The sequence below is a fragment of the Haliotis rufescens genome, unplaced genomic scaffold, assembly GCF_023055435.1.
Source record: "Haliotis rufescens isolate VD_foot unplaced genomic scaffold, xgHalRufe1.0.p SCAF_20, whole genome shotgun sequence".
Lineage (NCBI taxonomy): Eukaryota > Metazoa > Mollusca > Gastropoda > Lepetellida > Haliotidae > Haliotis > Haliotis rufescens.
The window spans coordinates 8,534,668-8,556,796 of record NW_025963891.1 but is presented as its reverse complement, the minus strand read 5'-3'; the positions used below and the strand labels follow the sequence as shown (position 1 = coordinate 8,556,796).

Below are 22,129 nucleotides of genomic sequence, written 5' to 3'. Positions count from 1 at the left end.
AAACGTAGCATTACCTGAATATTTCATGCCCAAAATGCAGATCGAATTGCAAACAGTATGTTCAGTGTTCTGATATGGACACTGGGAGTTGTAGAGAAGCCTTCATACCCCAGGGATTTTATGGTGAAATATGTGTCGACAGAACTATTACAATGTCAAGAATGAGACTTTCAAAACTTAAGTATCCATTGGTAGGGCTACCATCAGGTAATGGTTTGAACACATAAATTTGCCTCCGAATCAACCTCCCCACGATGTTTCCACTCTGCATGTTTTTTAAGGAATTGTTCCTGTGTAGAAGTTTTGAAAATTCAGCAAATATATGTACATTTTATTGTCATTTTGTTTATGCATTGACTCTTAAGATCACAGGCCCCACTAATCATGTATGTTATCAATGTACCAATGTACAAGAGAAGGCCATCCAATGTCAGATATCTATAATATTGAGATATATTTTGTTTAAATGTATTACTGTGTGATCAGTTAAGGTGGATTAACTGTCGGACTGCTTGAAATAAAATAATAAATGTAAGAACAGTTGTCAGGTTGACTTGAGATTAAGTGGCTAAAATATTTCTAGAAATTAATATTATAACAATTAATAATTATGATAGGCATATTTTCAATTAAAAACAGCATTTAAGTTTTTAGGAAAGCCTCATCAATAATTGTTTGACCACAATATGTGTTCATGTATGAAATAATTCTACTGTCATCATTTGTCCTAAAAATTCCCAAATTTGAGTTATAAATGTCCCAACTGTTATTATAATCTGTAATACCAGATACGTTTAGGTTTGCAAAGGCGACTTATGTTCACTTGACAACAGGGCCAATTAATTATATTGCGTTTAACATTATTGCTTTGATTGCAATGATATGATACCTGTGAAAACAAGATTTTTCGTTGTGTTACCATTTTTAAAATTAACTCTCATATTTTTCCCAAATGCCTTCCTTGGCACTTACAGTAGGTGAAAATCATAGATCCCTGTAAACTAATGTTATGTTCCTTGTGTAGGTGCCAACAAGGCGTTGTTCAAACTGGCCATGCGACACTGGGAGAACTACACATGCATCACCTTCATAGAGAAAAGGGCGGAGGATCAGGACTACATTAAGTTCACAGAACGCTCTTGTGGGTAAGTGCACACCTCCCTCAACCTTCAGCATACTTACACCATATTCTAGTGGGTAGAGCATCTATCCGGAGAGCAGAATGTTGGTGGTTCAATCCCGGCCATGTCATACCAAAAGAAGGTACTTATTCTTAACCTGCCTGGCGCTCGTCTTTAAGGGGATAAAACAAGGACTGGTTGGCTCAGAGTCAGTATTAATCTATGTGAGTCGGGTAGCCATGTTAAAAAGCGCTCACACATTGTTATATAAGTGCAATAATCTTGAACCCCATTTCACCTCACCTCACCTCACCTCACCTCTTGACTTGGGGGGTATGGATGGCTCTGTGGTTGTTAAAATTCACTGTTCCGAGTTCCGTCTAAGTCATCTGTTTATTGTGGGTTTGAATTCGAGACTTGCCCTGCTTATGATCCTTGGCTTCTTGATGGTTCCACCAAAGAGGCAAACGTCTGTGACTGGTGTCATGTTGGGCTTCCATCTCACATCATGCTGGCATGCCTGATGCATCTGAAATACTGTGGTTGAAAGTGGCGTGAAATGCCTTCTACGTTGTATCTACAGTACAATAGTGTATAGTTAATGTTTAAGGGGGAATGGTCAAAAGCCCTCATTGATGAACAGTTTCCAGTTAAGAATTTACCAAATTGAATAAGTGTTCCTTGTTTATTTTTCACTTAATGGAAATTTTGTAATATGACAAACACTCCTAGTAGAAGACATGGAGATGGAAGGAAAGGTAGGATGTATTTTGTTCCCGCCACAACAAATTGGCAGAAAGAAATTAATTGCCTTGAAGCCCCTCCTTCCCCATCTCTTCATACCCCCCTTCTCCTCACATCTCCCCCTCCTCTCTAGGCCCCTATCATCGATGACCACATATGCAGTCAATTAGTCTGTCTTGAGGCTGAGCCAGTTGGCTTGTCCTGTAAACTATAACAGACAAATTAGCAGGGGTCATTGCTGGGAGGCAGAGATTTGTATACACTTTCTGGCTCACATAATGAGCTTGTTTGTTGTCTCATTGAATTTACTGCCAATTATGCCAGCACTGGTTCTCTAGGGTAGTTGTTCCTAGATACAGAACTATGACTTGGAGGGAAAGGAGAGCTGCTCCAGCATAAGGTTCCTCTACAACAGCTTTGATGTTTTGTGAAAGGCATACATGCATGCACATAATGTCTTCTGTGTGGTTTATGATATTTTGGTAGGGTTAAATCATTTTGTTATATAAGGTTTCAAAGGAATTATTTTGAAATTTGTGGTCTATTATAAACTTCCAAAGAAGTGTGGAGGGTAGTGGTTAAGCTAATTGTCAAACTGTAGACATTGGTCGATCCCTAGACTGACACTCAGTCTCTGAACAGATATAATTTTGATAGAAACAAGAAACTACATTTAATTTGAAAAGGAGCCCCATTGAGATGGGAGTTTCGGAACCTGTGGAAAGTCTAGAATAGCTTCATTACTGTGAGGGCTGGGCGAAAGTTAAATAATATTGTTCAGGAACAGTGAGGCAGACTAGTCGATCCCCGTCAGTGGAATAATGTGCAAAGAGCCGTGTTCCTGCCATGATGTCAGTGTTAGAAATTGGCACTAGTCCTGTAGCCCTTGCCTAACTGCCCAAAATTTCGGTATCATAAGGACCGGTAGCAATTGGCCATTTTTAAGGGGTTTATCATTAGTGGACTACAAATGTTAGTTTCTACCACTGGATATGACTACAATATAACTGAGAGACATATACAACCATACTCACTGAACTAATATCATGTTTGTCATTATAAGCTGTTCTCGAATGGCTCCTTGATACAGAGAAGGACAGGATCCATGCATAATACATTTGTTATGGCTGTATAGGTTTCTTGATGAACTGGCCAAAGGTGCATTGGAATGTTATGACCTTTTCCATGACCTTTCAAGGTTAAGAAATGTACATTATTACATTCCACTGCAAAGTACTACAGTGTCTATTTTCCTGTTAGGGTTGTCAATACTTTATGGTCTGGTGGATTCCCTACTATACCCTTGTCAGCAGAGATTACAAAGGAGCCATTAAATAATTCACTTAGAATGCAATGGTGAGGATGTCCCTTCTCTGGTGATGAAAATGATTATGATAAGGAGGAAAAGTGTTCTGTTGTGCTGATGGTGACAGAAAAATAACATATAGATGGTTTAATGGTGATGATGATGAGGAGGAGGATGGTGGTGATGATGGTTTGGAGGATGGTGATGATGAGAAGGAGGTTAAGGATTGTGATGAGGATGGTGGTTATGAAGATGGTGATGATGGTGGTGGTGGTGACGATGATGATGATGATGGTGATGATGTTGGTGGTGGTGGTGGTGGTGATGGTGGTGGTGATGATGGTGGTGGTGGTGGTGATGTTGGTGATGATGATGGTGGTGATGGTGGTGGTGGTGGTGGTGGTGGTGGTGATGTTGGTGATGATGATGGTGGTGGTGATGGTTGTGGTGGTGGTGATGGTGGTGGTGGTGATGGTAGTGGTGGTGATGGTGGTGATGGTAGTGGTGGTGATGTTGGTGATGATGATGGTGGTGGTGGTGGTGGTGATGTTGGTGATGATGATGGTGGTGGTGATGGTTGTGGTGGTGGTGATGGTGGTGGTGGTGATGGTAGTGGTGGTGATGGTGGTGATGGTAGTGGTGGTGATGTTGGTGATGATGATGGTGGTGGTGGTGGTGGTGATGTTGGTGATGATGTTGGTGATGATGATGGTGGTGGTGGTGGTGATGATGGTGGTGGTGGTGATGATGGTGGTGGTGGTGGTGGTGGTGATGATGATGGTGTTGGTGGTGGTGGTATTGATAAGGATAATGATGGTTCATGATGGTTAGGAGGATGGTGATCATTATGATGATGACAAGGAAGGGACCATGGTGAGGAGATGGAGTGATATTGGTGTTTCATATGTGGTGGGAATTATGATGATTATTATGAAACTGAAACTGATGCTGATGGTTGTTATCTATGTTTCAGATGTTGTTCCTTCGTAGGAAAACGTGGCAACGGCCCTCAAGCTATATCCATTGGCAAGAACTGTGACAAGTTTGGTATTGTCGTTCATGAGCTGGGTCATGTGATCGGGTTCTGGCATGAACACACACGGCCTGATCGTGACAATCACGTACAGATCAACTATAATCATATCATGCCAGGTATGTTGTCTTAGTTTATACACCTCCATGGTGTGATATGATGTGCTCCACATAATGCATATTGGTGGTACCGTTCAACACCAGTTATGTACAAAAAATTGTGTAGATTGATGCTCATGATGTCAATTGCTGGATTTTATATTCAAGACTAGATTATTTACATACCACCATCATAAAGCTAGTTTATTGCTGAAAAACAAATAAAAACAGTGTACCCATTTACTATAGAAAGCTGAGATATGAAATAGATATATTTTGGCATGTTTCCAGACCAAAATAAAGGCTGATAGCCAGAAAGATGCAGTCACATCAAACCAACAGCAACATTTACAAAGTTAACCAAGCATTGTAATATTACTGTAATCGTACAACCCTGTGTAAACCTAAACAGCCCAGGGGACATCTATGTGGTGTCATTAAAGTGTTTTGAGTTACAATGGTGTAAGTATGTCATGTTACAGGCCAGGAATACAACTTCAACAAGCTGACACCGAGCGAAGTGAACTCTCTCGGCGAGGAGTACGACTACGGCAGCATCATGCACTATGCTCGCAACACATTTGCCCGTAACACGTACCTGGACACGATATTGCCAAGCAGAAAGCCGGGAGTGCTGGTGCGGCCAGAGATTGGACAGAGGGTACGACTCAGTCCTGGGGACATCCGACAAGCAAACAAACTCTACAGATGTCCCAGTACGTATACTGACACAAATTATTATCACTTACTTCAAGAAGACTGAATTGCATATGTACATGTTTTACTTAATGTGGAGATCATGTACTGATAGCGTGGATCATTGCAAATGCTGTCAAACAAAAAAATGTAAAACCTAATTATTATTCATAGGGGCGGTCGGGTAGCCTAGTGGTTAAAGTGTTCGCTCGTCACGCCGAAGACCCGGGTTAGATTCCCGACATGGGTAAAATGTGTGAAGCCCATTTCTGGTGTCCCCCGCCGTGATATTGCTGGAATATTGCTAAAAGCGGCGTAAAACAAACTCACTCACTCACTCACTAATATTATTTAGCTTGCTGCCAATCACTGCAATTTTATGTCACCTTTTAAATATGATGAAATGTATTATGTACACAGATATTAAAATAAAAAGGTTTTAAAAAAAGGACAAAAAATACAACTGAAGCAATGTTTTGAAGTAGATTTCAGTGTAATTCAGTGTAGACTTGTCAATAAAGCAAGATCAATTGCCCTTTCAGCAATACTGGCTCTGTATGTGCCTCTACAACAACACATTCAGGATGAATAGAGAGATTGCATCTGAAGTAATATTCCACAATACATAAACACATATTCAGCAAAAAAACACAATGCTAATGGTTAAGACAGATGAAAGGGAATAGACAACTTGAAATGTACGTCCATGCTCCCTGCATATGATTATATACAGGTATGAATAGCGCCATTGTTGTAGACAGGTGTTAGAGTGCAGATACTGAACCCTGGCAATACAATACAAGGTTCACAAAATGAGTAATAAGCCCCAAATAATGGCGTTTTTTTCCACTGACTGAAAAACGTGTAATTGACTATTTGTAAGTGAACTTGAAGTAGCACTCCTGGTTTAAGAACCCTATTTCATTCATAAAGGTAATGTAAATAAACCCGAATAATCATTAAAACAGCTGCACTTAAAGATTTCTTCTTCAAATGTTGATATAGCCTTAATATTTTTTTTACAACTATTCATTTAGTGTAGGTAAATATTCTGTTATGCTTATGATGCATTTTTGATTTCATTCACAAGGTCTTAGCATGCGGGAAGGGGTCTGTGTCTGATTCTAATAGTTTTTTGTAAAATTTAAATAGCTGAATCATGTTTTGATGTTTTTTTTGTCCTGTGGTTAAAATGACATTGATAAATGCATGTGCAGCTTGCTATTGACGAAGCACCACCTGGGATGCATGAACATGATTTATGCTGTAGGTCCCCACCATCAACCTGTTTGGGCAGCACGCAATCGTGTTATCACATCACAAGCAGTCAGGCAGTAGATCAGGGCTGTTTAAATAAGACACTCCTCCCACTTGTTTTTTAACCATATTCAACTGTTTATGATGTTTGTATTTTAAGTGATGTTTAATTTACAAGTTTATTCAAGTCAAACAGCAGGAGATGTATGTCAGACATACATTGCTCTTTGCTCCTTGTAAAGTATGCATGGAAATTTGAAATGAGTTGCTAGTTTAACCCTAAACATAGCTATAGGACCTGAAGCTTTGCTGGTTTGCACGTTACTTTAGGCCTTATATTTGTTTGTTGGTTTACGAGACTGACTGACAGTAAACATTAAATTGAAAGTGTACTCTGCTTTACATTTAGGTGAAATGAAAAACCCTAGAGATTTTATCACTGTTGTTTGTAAGAAATGGTGCATAATAAAAATAATTATTCCAACAAAGTAACAATCAGTTATCTTTCGGTATCATTTTGTCATCATACTTCCATTATAGTGTGACCTTCAAGTTTGATTTTCATTCAGCAGTACTAATCTGAAAGTCGAAAATTTCATGTAAAAAATGTCAACCACCTATATTGAATATTAAGCCAAAACTTTTGAAAACTAACTCACAAAACGTTAGAGACCTCAGAAACATTTGTTCTTGAGACTTACTTCTTTATCAGGGTGTGGTAAGACAGGCATAACAGGAGAATTTGATGATAGGGACAAGATACATTTATTACCTTAATTTCACATTGAATGCATCAACCAGCTATTTGATCTGCAACAAAAATTAACTGTTAGTTAGTTCCTTAAAACAAATCAATAACCATTCTTAAAAAAATTCAAGAACATCTGAAACAGTTAATGTTGCCATTCAGTCACATTAGAAAACAGAAAAGGTTAGTCGGCATACCCTCACTTTGAAAAGAACAACTGATGAACAGGTTTTTAATTGCTGGGGTGTGATCTTGTTTCTGTGATTCTGATTCATAATAATTTATGATTTAAAATGGAACTACTGCTCATAAATACACATGCACAGCCTCGTCATTCTGATATACAAAACTCACAGTTTATCATGATGTTTGTCCAAACTGTACCAAGTTTCCCCCAAAATCAACCTCAGAGTATTGTATTCGTGTAATTTAGGGCTGGGACAGGTAACTTGGGTACTCGGGTACTCGAGTTGGGAGGGTACTGAGTCGGTGGGTACCCACAGAACTACCCGGACCTGTGGTTAGTCACATGATTATAAATTTTTAAATGGAAAAATTATCTAGAGCTCTATGTTTACACTATAAGTGACAAATATTCACATTTCTTTCTGACTATATAATCACACATTCATTCTGACTTTATATGTTTGCATAAAGATAAAACTTCAGTCAACTTCAGTGTATAGATATCCAGATCGGTTTATACGTGTATCTAAATACATTTTGACAGCAGTACGGTCAAACGTTTCCCAATCGGACATTTTGTACCAATCTCTTGAGACCTACAGCGGGTACCCAGGTAGGGTCAAGTAATAGGGGGGTAGGTACCCGGGTAGTAAATTTGGACTCGTCCTAGTGTAATTATGTGTACTGTTCAAAAGAAGTAAAAGAAAACCGATCCAATGGCACATTAGCTATAGTCAAATGAAAAAATCAGCTGAGTAGTATAGTTTTCACAACCCATGTTGTCCTCTGTCCATCAGAGTGTGGTCGCACGTTACAAGAATCAAGCGGCAAGTTCGCCCATAACCCTGTCACATCCAAGAGTAACCTGTGCCAGTGGAGGATCTCGGCTACCCACGGAGAGAAGATTGTCCTCAACATCACCAAGCTGGACATCCCCAAGTCCTACAACTGTGAGAAGGATTATCTGGAAGTGCGGGACGGATACTATGTCAAGTCTTCACTGCTTGGTGAGTTGTAGCATCATCCTTTTAACTTAGCATAGGTCATCAAAAAACAGGATGGTTCTCATCAGATTACCTCATAATGAAACTAGCAGCAATGGTGGCAGTGTTCAGGCAAGGAAAGATAACTTTAAAAAAACGAAACATGTTTATTTTTGTCAAAGTAGAAATTTCTAAAACTATTCTGACCATTACCAAACAGGTATATATGTCATTGTGGTAAATACATAAACATAAAATAATGCATGTGTCTGTACCCAAGTACCTTGGTCCGAATGTCCTGTGATCACTTGGTAATACATTTTGGAGTCATAAGCATTAAAATGGTGGTCCCAGCTTGGTGACCACTGTACCATGTAGTTAATAAAAAGTATGTGTGATGCATTATGCTTATTGCAGGGGTGTTGAAATGCCTTAATTTCCTACTTGCCCAAGGGCAAGTAAACTTAAAATTTCTACTTGCCCAGTATGATTTTCAACTTGCCCTGATAAATCAGAGAAATAAAGAACACAATTTTATCAACTGAAGCAAGAGCTTATGGGAAATGTGCAGAAAAGGAAAATGACAAGTCAGGTTCTCCATTTGCAGTAGACAAACACACGATGCATTTTCTAAGTTTCAATGTCAATACCACGGATTTCAGACTTGTCCGAGGGCAAATAGAGTAGATTTTCCCATTTACCCATTGTCTTACTTTCACGGGTCGGGCAGGTCGGGCAGGTCGGGCAGGTCGGGCATACTTATTGAACACCCGCGGCTTGTGTGAATCTAAACAGTGGATGAGTGAAGAGAATCTTACCTGGACTTTCAGAACATTCATTGTATTCTTATCGAGTAGAAATATCAGATAAATGTTGCATGCATACATCAATTTAATTAGTGTTTATCATTCAAATAATTCCCATGAAATTTGGTTCAATAATATCAGACAGTAAGTCTCACTGAAGGGGCCCTTTCCAAACATGTACCCATTGCAATCAAAGTTGTAGGCAAATTGAAGATTTGAATATACCAGTTTGAATATCATCCGAGGAATGATGTTGAGTGACCCGTGTTTGTGTGTTGTAGGTCGGTTCTGTGGTGACTTAGTGCCAGATACGCTGGTTTCCACGGACACCAGAATGTGGATTGAGTACAAGAGCAGCAAGAAAGAAGGCAAGGGTTTCCTGGCTGAGTATGAAGGTAGGTGCAGATGCTTTCCACATCTCAGAATGTTGTGTATCATCATCATCATCAGCAGCAGCAGCAGCAGCATCAAACATCTGTTCTAAAGATATCCAGATTTGATTATTTTGCAGGGCATGCCATATAGCTGGTATATTGCAGTATGCAGCATTTCCAAACACAAACAAACAAACATAAGACACCATTATAACAACCAGTAACCCCCTGCATATTGTGTCAGAGCTATGTTTTGTATAGATATTAAAACTAATGGCCATCCATATTATTATTCACTGGTCAAGTTTTCTGTCTTCAGCTATCTGTGGTGGAGAGATTGTCCGAGAATTTGAGGCTCACTTGACAAGTCCAAACTACCCTGATGACTATCGGCCAAATAAGGAGTGTGTCTGGAAGATCACAGTCCCTGAAACCTACTCTGTCGCTCTAAAGTTCCAGTCATTTGAGGTGAGCAAACAGACAACTCTAGTTTATCCACTTCCCTTCAGTGATGCTCATATAATATATGTGCTTGACGTAAGACTCAGGTTTGATGAATGTCATCGTATAATTCTGGTTAGTGCAGCATTAAACAACAAATATGTATTATATAGTTTAGCACTTTCTGTGACATCCCATGGGATTTCAGGGCAGAATAATCCCCAGTATCACGTCCTAAAGAACTGACTAACAATGGGTGATGCCATGTGACTGTGTGCATGACATCATACCCGAGGGTGCGTCATCATACCCAAGGGCACGTCATCGTACCCAAGGGCGCGTCATCCATCATACCTAAGGGCATCATCATACCCAAGGGCCTATCATCATTCCCAATGGTGTGTCATCATACCCAAGGGTGCGTCATCATACCCAAGTGCACGTCATCCATCATACCTGAGGGCGCCATCATACCCAAGGGCCTATCATCATCATGTCATTCTACCCGAGGGCATGTCATCGTATCCGAGGGCGTGTCATACCTGAGGACATGTCATTGTACCCAAGGGCGTGTCATCCATCATACCCGAGGGCGTCATCATACCCCAAAGCGTGTCATCCATTGTACATGAGGGCGTGTTATCCATCATACCCGAGGGCATGTCATTCATCATATCTGAGGTCGTGTCATCCATCATACCCTAGGGCGTGTCATTGTACCTGAGGGCGTGTCATTGTACCCGAGGGCGTGTCATCCATCATATCCGAGGGCATGTCATCCATCATACCCGAGGGCGTGTCATCCATCATACCCGAGGGCGTGTCATTGTACCCCAGGCATGTCATCCATCATACCCGAGGGCATGTCATCCATCATACCCGAGGGCGTGTCATCCATCATACCTGAGGACGTGTCATCCATCACACCCGAGGGCGTGTCATTGTACCCGAGGGCATGTCATCCATCATACCCGAGGGCGTGTCATTGTACCCAAGGGCGTGTCATCCATCATACCCGAGGGCGTGTCATTGTACCCGAATGCATGTCATCCATCATACCTGAGGGCGTGTCATCCATCATACCCAAGGGCGTGTCATTGTACCCGAGGGTGTGTCATCCATCAAACCCGAGCGTGTGTCATTGTACCTGAGGGCGTGTCATCCATCATACCCAAGGGTGTGTCATGGTACCTGAGGGTGTGTCATCCATCATACCCGAGGGCGTGTCACCCATCATACCCGAGGGCGTGTCACCCATCATACCCGAGGGCGTGTCATTGTACCCGAGGGTGTGTCATCCATCAAACCCGAGCGCGTGTCATTGTACCTGAGGGCGTGTCATCCATCATACCCGAGGGTGTCATGGTACCTGAGGGCGTGTCATCCGTCATACCCGAGGGCGTGTCATTCATCATATCTGAGGTCGTGTCATCCATCATACCCAAGGGCGTGTCACCCATCATACCCGAGGGCGTGTCACCATACCCGAAGGTGTGAATCTGTCAACCTCTGATCTGCCTAGTCTTCGTGGTTGTGGATTATTGCTGACAGCTTCATACAATGTTCAGACACTTGTATATCATGTCCCAGGGCTCACCCAGTCAATTAGGAGTTGCTTGCACACAATTACTCGTTAAAAAAAACCTAATAGAATACTGCGTGTTGTTGCCCAATGTAGCCTTTTTAGCTTACATACTGTATGTCTTCAGAGCTCTTTGTTTACTGATTGAGTTCAAGCATCACATGAATAATGCACAAAAGTGCTACGTCTCGTTTATTTTAACTGAGTCATGTCATGTGAGCTTATGCGACATGTGACACACTTGGGGCATCACTTGAATAGATGCAAATTAGAAGTCACCTGAAACAGGAGTTTACGCAGAATTATTTTTATAATGATCCAATTGTATTAAAAATAGCCAACAGACTGGACCCAAGGGAGTACAAATGTAATGCATACCCAAAGAAAACTATGAATAGCCATTATCATACCTCCATGTCAGAATGTTGAGATGTGATTGTTCACGTGATCTTCATAAAATACTATGTATCCCACCTGGGAGGGGGCCGCCTCCGTGGTCTAGTGGTAGAGCGTCCGCCCGGAGAGTGGAAGGTCCGGGGTTCGATCCCCGGCCGCGTCATACCAAAAGACGTTAAAAGATGGTACTTCTTGTTACCCTGTCTGGCGCTCGGCATTAGGGGCTAAAACAAGGACTGGTTGGCTCGGAGTCAGTATACTGTGTCTGAGTGGGGTATTCATGTTAAACTGCGGCATGGTATCTCAGTAAGCTAGCACTATAAATCGGCATCAGTCCAGACTAGTACAAGCAGCCACACACACACACACATGTACATGCACGTCGCTATATAAGTGCAATAATCTTGGACGCGACGTTAAACCCCATTTCACCTCACCTCACCACCTGGGAGGGAAATACATTTCTGAGCGGGAGAATTAATCCCTTGTACCCCACCATGAAGCAAATGGCCAAATGCTTTATCTGAGGCAACGAAAGGCACGTGACACAGCACAAGTTAACCTCAGATGAAACGAATCTTTGGGGGGTTCCTTCGGCAAGTGGTATAAAACCTTATAAGGGACACATAAACCACATGTACCCTCGTGATACTGCTACAACTTATAATGTGAATGATGACATGTGAATATATTACTAAATGGTTGAAAAATATCTGGAGCCCTGCCTTCCAAAGAAGCCATAGAAGTTTGTTGTTATGAAAATCATCAAAGGGGTGTTCAACCTTACTCACTTAAAAGTAAATAACTGTTCATGTTGGCATGACCCAGTTATGAGAGTTTTCAAGAAGGATGTACCAGCTTCAAGTGAAACAACATTGGCATTGTCTATCTCCTGTTGACTTACGTCGGATTATGTGGATGTTCTGTTATATTTTGTATTTGTTCATCAATGTGTATCGAACATCACTTGAAGATGAAACAAGCTTCAGTACATGCCATTGTTGTATCTATACGCAAACATCAAAGAACTATACATTGACATTTGTGAAGAACATGGTAAAATGAATTGACATTATGAAAATATGTCTGTGGTCAAAGTCTATTGTGTGTTCGGAGCATCTGCTAAAGTACACTTAGTGATGGGGAGCTACTCGGATGTCATGTTATCCTCACCCAGTCTTCGCTATGCTGAAATAGCAGATCAAATATGTCATATTGATTATTCATTTCAAAGAGAATTGTACCAGTTAAACTTAAGTTATCCTTGTTGATTGGAAATACCAATCCATTTCTACTCTGTATGTATATCGTTGCTGTTTTGAAAGATGACCCTTGTTAGCAAGAATTCAATTTGTTCTGTTTGTTTTTGCCTCCAACTTATACAAAGGATTTACAATAGAGGGGAGGACATGTGATGGTACTCCACTTTTGTTGCGATCTAACAAGTCCATTAATTATTCACTTTTATGGACATTCAGTTAAGTTCATTGCTATTGAAAATCATGTTTTATACCCAAGTTCTATTGATTATCTATTAAGCCACCTCGTTATCAAGCTTTTTGATTTTCTGCTGGAGAATTTGATTGTATTTCTTTCCTTCATTTTAGCCCATGATCAGTATAAATTCCTTGATGAGAAAATTAATTGTAATCTCTCAGTTCGGACCCAGAACAATAGTGCATAAATCATGCTCTTTTTTAACTAAAAATCAGGTTTCGGTAGTGAAAAGTAATTTGAAAGCTGCTCAACTGAGGAAATAATTTATGGTTCAATACAGAGTTCAAACCTAGTCCTAGTGACCTAGTTAGTGCTGTTATAAGAAAGTTGTAAGGATGATATTATTTTCATTTATATTTATGTTTGAGCATAAGGACTATCAGTTTATTTTAATAGTTTACTTGTACGACATGTAGTTATAAGGACTGTTAAGTGGAGTCCAAGGGTTCTTGAGACTTGCTGCTGTAGTATTTGAGTCAAGGGACAGTATAAATCTTTCAGTCTTTAAATAGTGTGAGGACAAGTACCCTTGACTTTCATGCTTAAATTTGAACAATGCTTAACAAATCAAACTTCTCGGAACATTTATTTTTTTCAACATTACCCTGATAAGACATTATTCTGAGAGGAAATGATGAATGCTATTGATGTGTCAGGGATTTGTCTTGGCCCCAAATCTGCACCAAATGTCTGTAATTATTCCTAATTTGAAATTAAACATTTCCTTGTTCAATACTGCTTTGGTCATAACGAATTTTATAGCTTTTTGAGGTCACTTGTAATTGACTGATAACAGGACCAATATAGAGTCAAACACCTCTGAAATTAGGAAGAACTTTTTTTAAATCCAAAGATTGAACAAAATAATGTTTTTTTCTCAATTTGCCAGTCAAGGGCACCTTGTTTGGAATCCTTGATAACTCCCTGTATATGTGGTAGACAGACATGGTAAAGTAACCTTCATACAGACATTGCTGTTACTAGGGTTGGCTATAATATTTGTTAATCAAGGAAGAGTATTTCTGCCACATCTGTTTTCCACAAAGACCTAATGATTCTGGTAACATACTGTTCTGTGTCTCCTGATGTTGAGGACCAACACAGCGCAGGTCTCAACCTTAGAGACACTTTTGATAGATCACATAGGGGATTATGTTGAAGTAAAATCAGTTTTGGTGGCTTCTTCAAATATGGTGTGAAACACTGAAGAAATCGTCGTCTTTAGATTGGTGAAGTTCTTTAAGTCATAGTAAGCAATAAAGCTGCAACATTAGAGGATGCTATTAGCTAGTGTTTCAGTGCTAATTAAAAGTCAGTTTCCTTCCACCTCCTCTGTAATTTACTGCTGAGAATATGCAGATCCACAGAATCAGTTTTCAGCTGGTGACTTTCTAAAGTTTGTTTAGCAGTCATTCACTCATGTCAAAGGTGAAGGACAAAAAGCATCAAAGGTCAAGGACAAATATATTATGCTGACAGAACAAACAATATCATCAACATAACTACCCACATTCATACCTATACAATTCAAAATGACATGACAGATTAACTATAGTTATATGAGAGAATACGGGGTCCTTCACTTTCTTGAGTAGTATACATTCAAGACAGGAGAGTGGGTTTCCTTAGAAAATAAATCATTGAAGGATATGAAGGAACAAGGTGAGATTTCATCTTCTTTGCACACACTTTAAAACAATACAGAAATTAATTTGTGAGCAAGAAAAGTGAACCTTCACCAGTAATCATGTCGTGTTCCAGGATGGGAAATCATTTGCCATGTTGGACACATCCCCTGAATGTAATTCTCTTAGCTCAACGTGGTATGATTACTCCATGGTCTGCGTTAGCTTTCAATTTACTGCTTTCTTCTTCTCATCAGCGTGTATAGGTTGAAGCTACTTTCTGAAGAGAAATGATGGAGGCTTTTTTTATTACATCTCCATCTATCCAACACCCCATGTTCTGTTTCAAATACCACACATCAAATAGAGTTAAAGGTACTGATTTGTTCAATTTGGCTCAGCCAAGCCCTTTAATTTCCCTCAACAGGGATCAAGAGATTCCTGGTAAAGAATATTAGGATTTTGTCTGACTTTTTTAGGAGGTTCTGATTAGTATGAATTTGATAAGAGATTGGGAATCACTATGGGGGAATTCTGTAGTTTCAGGGAGTAATGAAAGACATGATGAAGTAGGTTTTTTGGCTGAACAGCCAATCATGAAATGGGACTTGATGTGAGCATCATTTAGTGCGGAGACATGTGATTTAATAACTTCTCGTTAGTATGCTTATTTAATTTTATCAATTTGAATTAAACGAGTGTTGGACTTATTTTTAACATACTGTTTCCTGTGTATTAAATTTGTTCCTTGATTATTATTTTTTTATACTGATCGAAAGATTGCATTCAAATGAAAAACGTCTTTGTGAATTTACTGAATTTATGGGCTCCAGAGACAGATAACTATACATTAATTATAAAGATGTTTGATAATTATGTACAGTCAGTTAACTGTTGTAGAAAGTATGACATCATTGTGCATTTGATGGAGAGATTACCTGGTTATATTCATGACTGATGTATTTGTGCTTCAATTTTTTTTATGAAATTCACAACAGTACTGCTGTTGTAGTTGATATCATCCTGGAAAGGTAAATAGGTCCACAACAAATTAATGTTGAAAACAGATGACTGGTGTGTTGTTAAGATAAGTTCACTCTAATTTCCTGGTTGCATGCCTTTTATGAATAGTTTTCAAATTTGCATTTCATATATGTTTTTTAAATGGAAAGATGTTTGTTCTATTTCAGGAAGAAAGACGTTAAAACTTTGAAATTTAATATATTATTCACAAGATCAGTTTTACACACTCAATAACTCATTCACATTTGCTGGCTGTCGTTTCACAGTGGAACCCTCACCTTCTTTTGTCTGGTGGCCTGCATATGTTATGTAAAAAAAATCACAAGTAAATCAATGTCCATTACAAGGCGTTGTTTGTGTACCTGTTTAGGTGCTAAAGAACACTTGCCCTGTGAAACAAACAGGTTTCTTTTCTACAAATTTGTTTTATTTTTGAAGAAACAGAAACAACTTGTTCAAGATTAAAAGCTACTTTTTTGTGCAAAAGTTTCTACCATTTGACATGAGAATGAGGCAAAACAAATTGTTTTCTTGTTTACTTATTCACTTGATCATAAGTTACATACAAACCAGCTTATTTATTGTGATTGTATCCATGAAGATTCAGGTTAGGTAAGAATAGGTCATCAGAAACCCATAGGTAACTGTGCTTGTTGTAAGAGGCGACTAATGGGGTCGGGTGGCCTGGCTCGCTGACTTGATTGATGCATGTCATCGTATCTCAATTGCATGGATCGATGCTCTTGATGTCATTTACTGGATTGTCTGGTCCAGACTCGATTATTTACAGACCGCCATCATATAGCTGGAATATTGCTGAGTTCGGTATTAAACAACCAACAAACAAACCCATTGTGATTGATATTACCTCCCTGTATCGGTGCCACGGCATGAATTCCAGTTGTCTTTATGAAGATAGGCTTTGAGTAAAAACAAAGGTAAAAGCACATATTCTCAGTGGTAGTATATTCCTGTCAACAAGGTAATTGAATGTGGTATTTCACCTTTAAAATCCATGTGCTACCTTCCAGATTGAGAATCACGACAACTGTGTGTACGACTATCTCGAGGTACGTGACGGCCATGATAAGATGTCCACACTCATCGGGAAGTACTGTGGCTACAAGATCCCAGAAGACATCAAGTCAACCAGCAACAAGCTGTATGTCAAGTTCGTGTCAGATGGATCCGTACAGAAAGCTGGCTTTGCTGCAAGTTTTGTTAAAGGTATTTTGAAAAACTTATTTTGCTTTCAATTTCTTGTTTTTTTATTCAGAATAATAAACTTGCCTTTGCATGTATGTTGGGTGCCACCACTGGGGCAGGATATGCTGACCTTTTTGCAAACACCTGGTATCATCACTATTTGCTAAAGATTCATAAACACATGCTCATGATATAGTTGGAAATGTACGATAGACTCTGCTTCAAGCAGAGCTTTCTTCTGATTTTGGAAAAGATTTTGTCGCTTTTAAAAAAGATTATTATAAAATTTATTTCGGGTTGCTGCTTCAAGATTTATAATTGTTTTCTCTCAAAGGGGGATGCAGTGTATTAGGGAGGGAGGCAATTCTCAGCTCCCTGGGGTGAATACAACCCAAGCTGCCTTGTTTGTCTGATTGAGAATCAGTCAGTCAGGGCTGCTGTATATGACTAGGGTGTGACCCTACCCACCCAATCTCCGCTGTGATAGTAGCATCACACTGACCAACAGATAGACCCCCTCTTCCATCCGTTCTATCGGCACTGACCAGTGGATTAGCATTACATGAGCTAATTGCTCCCTGTATCTGTGAATGTGATTGCTCCATGAGGTGGTAGGCATGCTATTGATCTGATATCACTACTGGGCCGTGACCCAGCGGACCTCGGCAAGGGAAATCCATAGCACCGTACAAGAGAAAACAGGATGGCTTTTGATAATTGCTAAAATCAATTAATAAGGACGCCAGATACATTATTTGTCCTGTTTGCAAACATGTGTAGAGTTACTGCAGCCAACTTGAATCTTCCGAAGTGCTGCGGCTGGTGGACTGGTGCCGTAGTCGACATGTTAAATGTAGCATACAACCCACATCAGCGGGAGGGAGGGAGGGAGGGAGTTAAAATCTAAAGTCACATCGACATTTTTTCCAGCCATATAGTAACTTATAGGTTAATAATAAATACATTTAGACAATATAATACCTAGTGTCAAGGGACAGTAAAACAATGCGAGTATCACAAATTTATATTTAAACCTAGTGCATGAGTGGGAAGCTTGGAGACTTTTTTTTATCCAAAGGATAGTTTGTTCTCTTCCCAAGACTTACTTTTAGTTTTACTTTTAGTTGTTTTAAAAATATTTTTTTATCTTTGGTGGCAAAGGTACCTTTGACTTGTCATTGGAAACATTAATTTCATATATATTTACATGTTTTCACCGTAGAAGCTCATATTTTTTTTATTTTTTTTTCATTTTCATTTCATCTTACAACTTTCAGTTTTAGATAAGTCAAGTAATAAAAAAGGATAAATGGGAGACAATAAGACTACAAGAAAGGTAGCATTTTGATTGTCGAACTCAAGCAGGATCATTCACAATGGGGCCTTCAGCCTAAAAATTGTAACACTGCAGAATTACCCGTTAGAGATTCCCTCTGAATAATATCCACACTTACATTTGTGTGCATGAAAGAGATTTTATATGATCTACCATTGTAGATGATTTTCGTGACAAGTTTTCATAAAGAAGCGGGACACGTAAGAACTGTTCCTCCAACTGAATGCAGTGCTATGACTCTTCAGGGTTCATACCACTAGAGCAGCTTTATGGTTCAGAGATAAAAAAGGGATTTTGTCTGTTTAATCAGCAGTATTCATTAAACCACAAATCCCCTCAGAGTCTGCCCATTAATCTAAAACAATGTCAATCACAAACAATCATTCTAATTACTTGCAACAATTCTAATTAGGATTAAGAATATTTTGTAACTAACAAGGGAATGACAAGATGGCCATGTCTGGTAGGATGCTTATTGCATTAAACATGGTAATTATCAAATGAGAGATATTGCCAAAATTGATCATCCTAATCAATAGAGTGTCACAGTGTCATCTTTGATTGTTTTCAAGCAGACAGAAACATGGCAAGGCATGATGGTATTGATTGGTGAATTTTATAATTCCACGACGAGTTGGGTGCAAGACAGCCAGGCCGTTAGCCTGTATTCTATTCTATTAATGTTTTAGAGCATAATTTAAATGCATGATTGAAGTTCATCGAAATTTCTGCACTGGAATTTAAGGAAGTAGAATGCCATTGGGATATTCCTTTGTGCTATTGTAACTATTCTGCACCTTTAATGAGTGCGTTTCAGTGCTGGAATGGAATTTTTATTATCTTATGAGGCTCTATTAAGATAAAGTACGCTCAATTATTCATATTACTATAATAGAACTATGTGTTCATCCTAAGATTAGTGCATGTAAATAATTAATTTTGTTCTGTTAACATGATGAAGTATTGAGGAAGATACTGTTTTTGTCAGTGTATTTGAATTCAATGAAGGCGTTGTCTTTTAAATTATGTAAAGTGATTCAAATAGCCATTGTTTGAATGGAATCCTTTGTGTCGCATCATGGTGACAGTCACAGTTCTAAGCTGAGACTGAGGATGTTATCTACATCATCTTTCAACATTTGTACATCCTGCGTTTGAGGTTATGTAGACTAACATTAAGACCCAGAAATAAAGTTATCTTAATTAAAAATATATATCTTCAAAATAAAATATTAAAATCCAAATGGAGCCTGGACTTCTACAATGCTTAATTTGGGGCTACACCAAATTAGACTTGCCACAATATTTCAGACTTGAGTTGGATTCATTTTTTTAATTTATTCTCTATGGTCTGCGAGACAGACATGAGTTGGAGGTGAGGCTTGTGCTGATCAACATCAGCCAGAATAGAAATCTTTGATTGACCTCCTGACCTTCTGGGTTTTTAAAAAATATTTCTTTCATTGATTTTTGATTTTTGATACCTTGTTTCACGGATAACCCTTGATGTTACACTAGTAAACAAACAGTTGAGAAGGAAGAGTTTATCTTTTTAACATCCTTTATGTTTGTAAGTATTTAAAAACTCTTCAAGTTGTTTTATGAGGGAAATCGACTTCAAATAAACAATTATTGAGTTGTGTCATATTGTGGAAGAAACAGGTAAGTCAGGAGGTGTATGTAGAAACTGGTGTGCATACTGTGTAAATCAGGTTCTATGTTTAAAACTCCATAAACGCAAAAACACATTGAAGTGAATTCTTATTGATATATCATCAACAATGATAACTTCACAGACTGCTTAGTTAATAAATAACTCATACAAACCTGTAGACAACAGTACAGAATCGGTGACATCATTCAACACAACAATGATGCAAAACAAGCCCCGCCCTTTCTGTCATCAGCCAATCTGGAAATGGTAGTATGTTCAGGGGGATGGCCTAAATTGCTTTCGGCCTTTGAAGCATAAATGTGAAAACCATTGCTTGGTAAGCCAAGTAAATGCCACAAAATCACAAGCTTGATAACAGTGTTAGAACCTACACTGATACATCGCTCCTAATTGTAATAAAAAAGTTGTTCATCCATATATCTTATCCTTACTTGCCACAAAATTATTTGATATTTATTTGTTTATTATTATATGAACCCCGTTCGGGTGAGCTAACAAAAATAAGGACTTGTATTAATATGTATATACAACTGCTTTCTGTTCTCAGAATGCGAATTGTTGAATCACATTGCTATGATATTTGTCATTACAAGGACATATCATTTCAGAATACGACGAGTGTGCGACCGACGTTCATGGCTGCGACCACATCTGTGTGAACACCCTGGGAAGTTTCAAGTGCAAGTGTAGGATCGGCTACGAGCTTCATTCAGATGGAAAGAGATGTGAAGGTGACAATATTTATAGTATAAATGTCAATTAAGTGTGGTCAAATTCAGATGTAAGTTATTATGTCGTCAATTTTAATGTCAGTCTGTCTTAATTATCTTAAAACAATTGTTCGAATCTCATTATGGATGAATTTGCATCTATTTGTGATGCAGATTTCTTCTGTGGAATTGTAAATTTAGTAAAATCGAGTAATTGACACCTGTGAAATGTACAAATGTGTTTGAATTTAATTGTTGTAATGTGAGAGTGTTGTGATAAAGGCCAGCTAACCATATACTTCGGCAATGCAAATGTCAGTGTAAATTATCTTTTTAAAAAATGTTATGGAAAAGGCCAGAATATCACTTAAAACAAAAACAGCTTGTGTATGAGCAAATCATGCCCTGAAACACATGAAATGTCAGTTATTATGCCTGTGAAGTTTTATATTTAGAATAAACAAACCTTGAGTTGTCAAGAAACTAACCTATTACACAGAACTGATGAATATGAAATTTCAAGGATGTGTTACAATGAATGTATGTGACATTTTTTTTAAGATAACCATTTTTCACCTTGATTAAAAACATAAAAAGATTTGCAAAATATTAAGACTTGTTAGTCCAGCCAAAGTGTAACTCCGAAATTCCAGCCCAGTTGGGCAAGGGTGAAAACTGGACTTTTATGGTCAGTTAACGCCCTTGCCTCAGGAAGATGTATTGTTTGTGTTTCCTGACGACACTGATCTGTCTTTGGGTATTGTGTGTTTCCTGACAAAACTGATCTGTCTTTGGGTATTGTGTGTTTCCTGACAATACTGATCTGTCATTGGGTATTGTGTGTTTCCTGACAATACTGATCTGTCTTTGGGTATTGTGTGTTTCCTTACAACACTGATCTGTCTTTGGGTATTGTGTGTTTCCTTACAACACTGATCTGTCTTTGGGTATTGTGTGTTTACTGACAACACTGATCTGTCTTTGGGTATTGCTGACAATGGTGACCTGTCAATGTATATATTGTGTGTTACAGATGCATGTGGAGGTTACATTGACCAGGAGAACGGCACCATCCAGAGCCCCTCCTTCCCAGAACTGTATCCCCCCAACAAGAACTGTGTTTGGCAGATTGTGGCACCGGAACAGTACCGAATCATGCTCAACTTCTCCCACTTTGACCTGGAAGGAAACAATGTAAGTTTTATACATGGTTCCACCATCACTTCAAACTGCCAAACGGTTATGAAAATGGTGTCAATTTTGACATCTGTAAAAATATACAATGT

General features: G+C 38.9%; 1 protein-coding gene across 1 annotated transcript in view; it reads left to right on the top strand.

Annotated features, from left to right (window-relative positions):
• LOC124130920 (bone morphogenetic protein 1-like) overlaps positions 1-22,129 on the top strand; it is a 72,991-nt gene that overhangs the window by 38,230 nt on the left and 12,632 nt on the right. Inside the window, exons 4-12 of the mRNA XM_046493979.2 lie at positions 1,025-1,145; positions 4,145-4,323; positions 4,785-5,018; positions 7,987-8,196; positions 9,260-9,373; positions 9,672-9,820; positions 16,948-17,143; positions 20,742-20,864; positions 21,877-22,037. Coding sequence (XP_046349935.1) covers positions 1,025-1,145; positions 4,145-4,323; positions 4,785-5,018; positions 7,987-8,196; positions 9,260-9,373; positions 9,672-9,820; positions 16,948-17,143; positions 20,742-20,864; positions 21,877-22,037 — 1,487 coding nt within the window. The remainder of the gene's footprint in view (positions 1-1,024; positions 1,146-4,144; positions 4,324-4,784; positions 5,019-7,986; positions 8,197-9,259; positions 9,374-9,671; positions 9,821-16,947; positions 17,144-20,741; positions 20,865-21,876; positions 22,038-22,129) is intronic.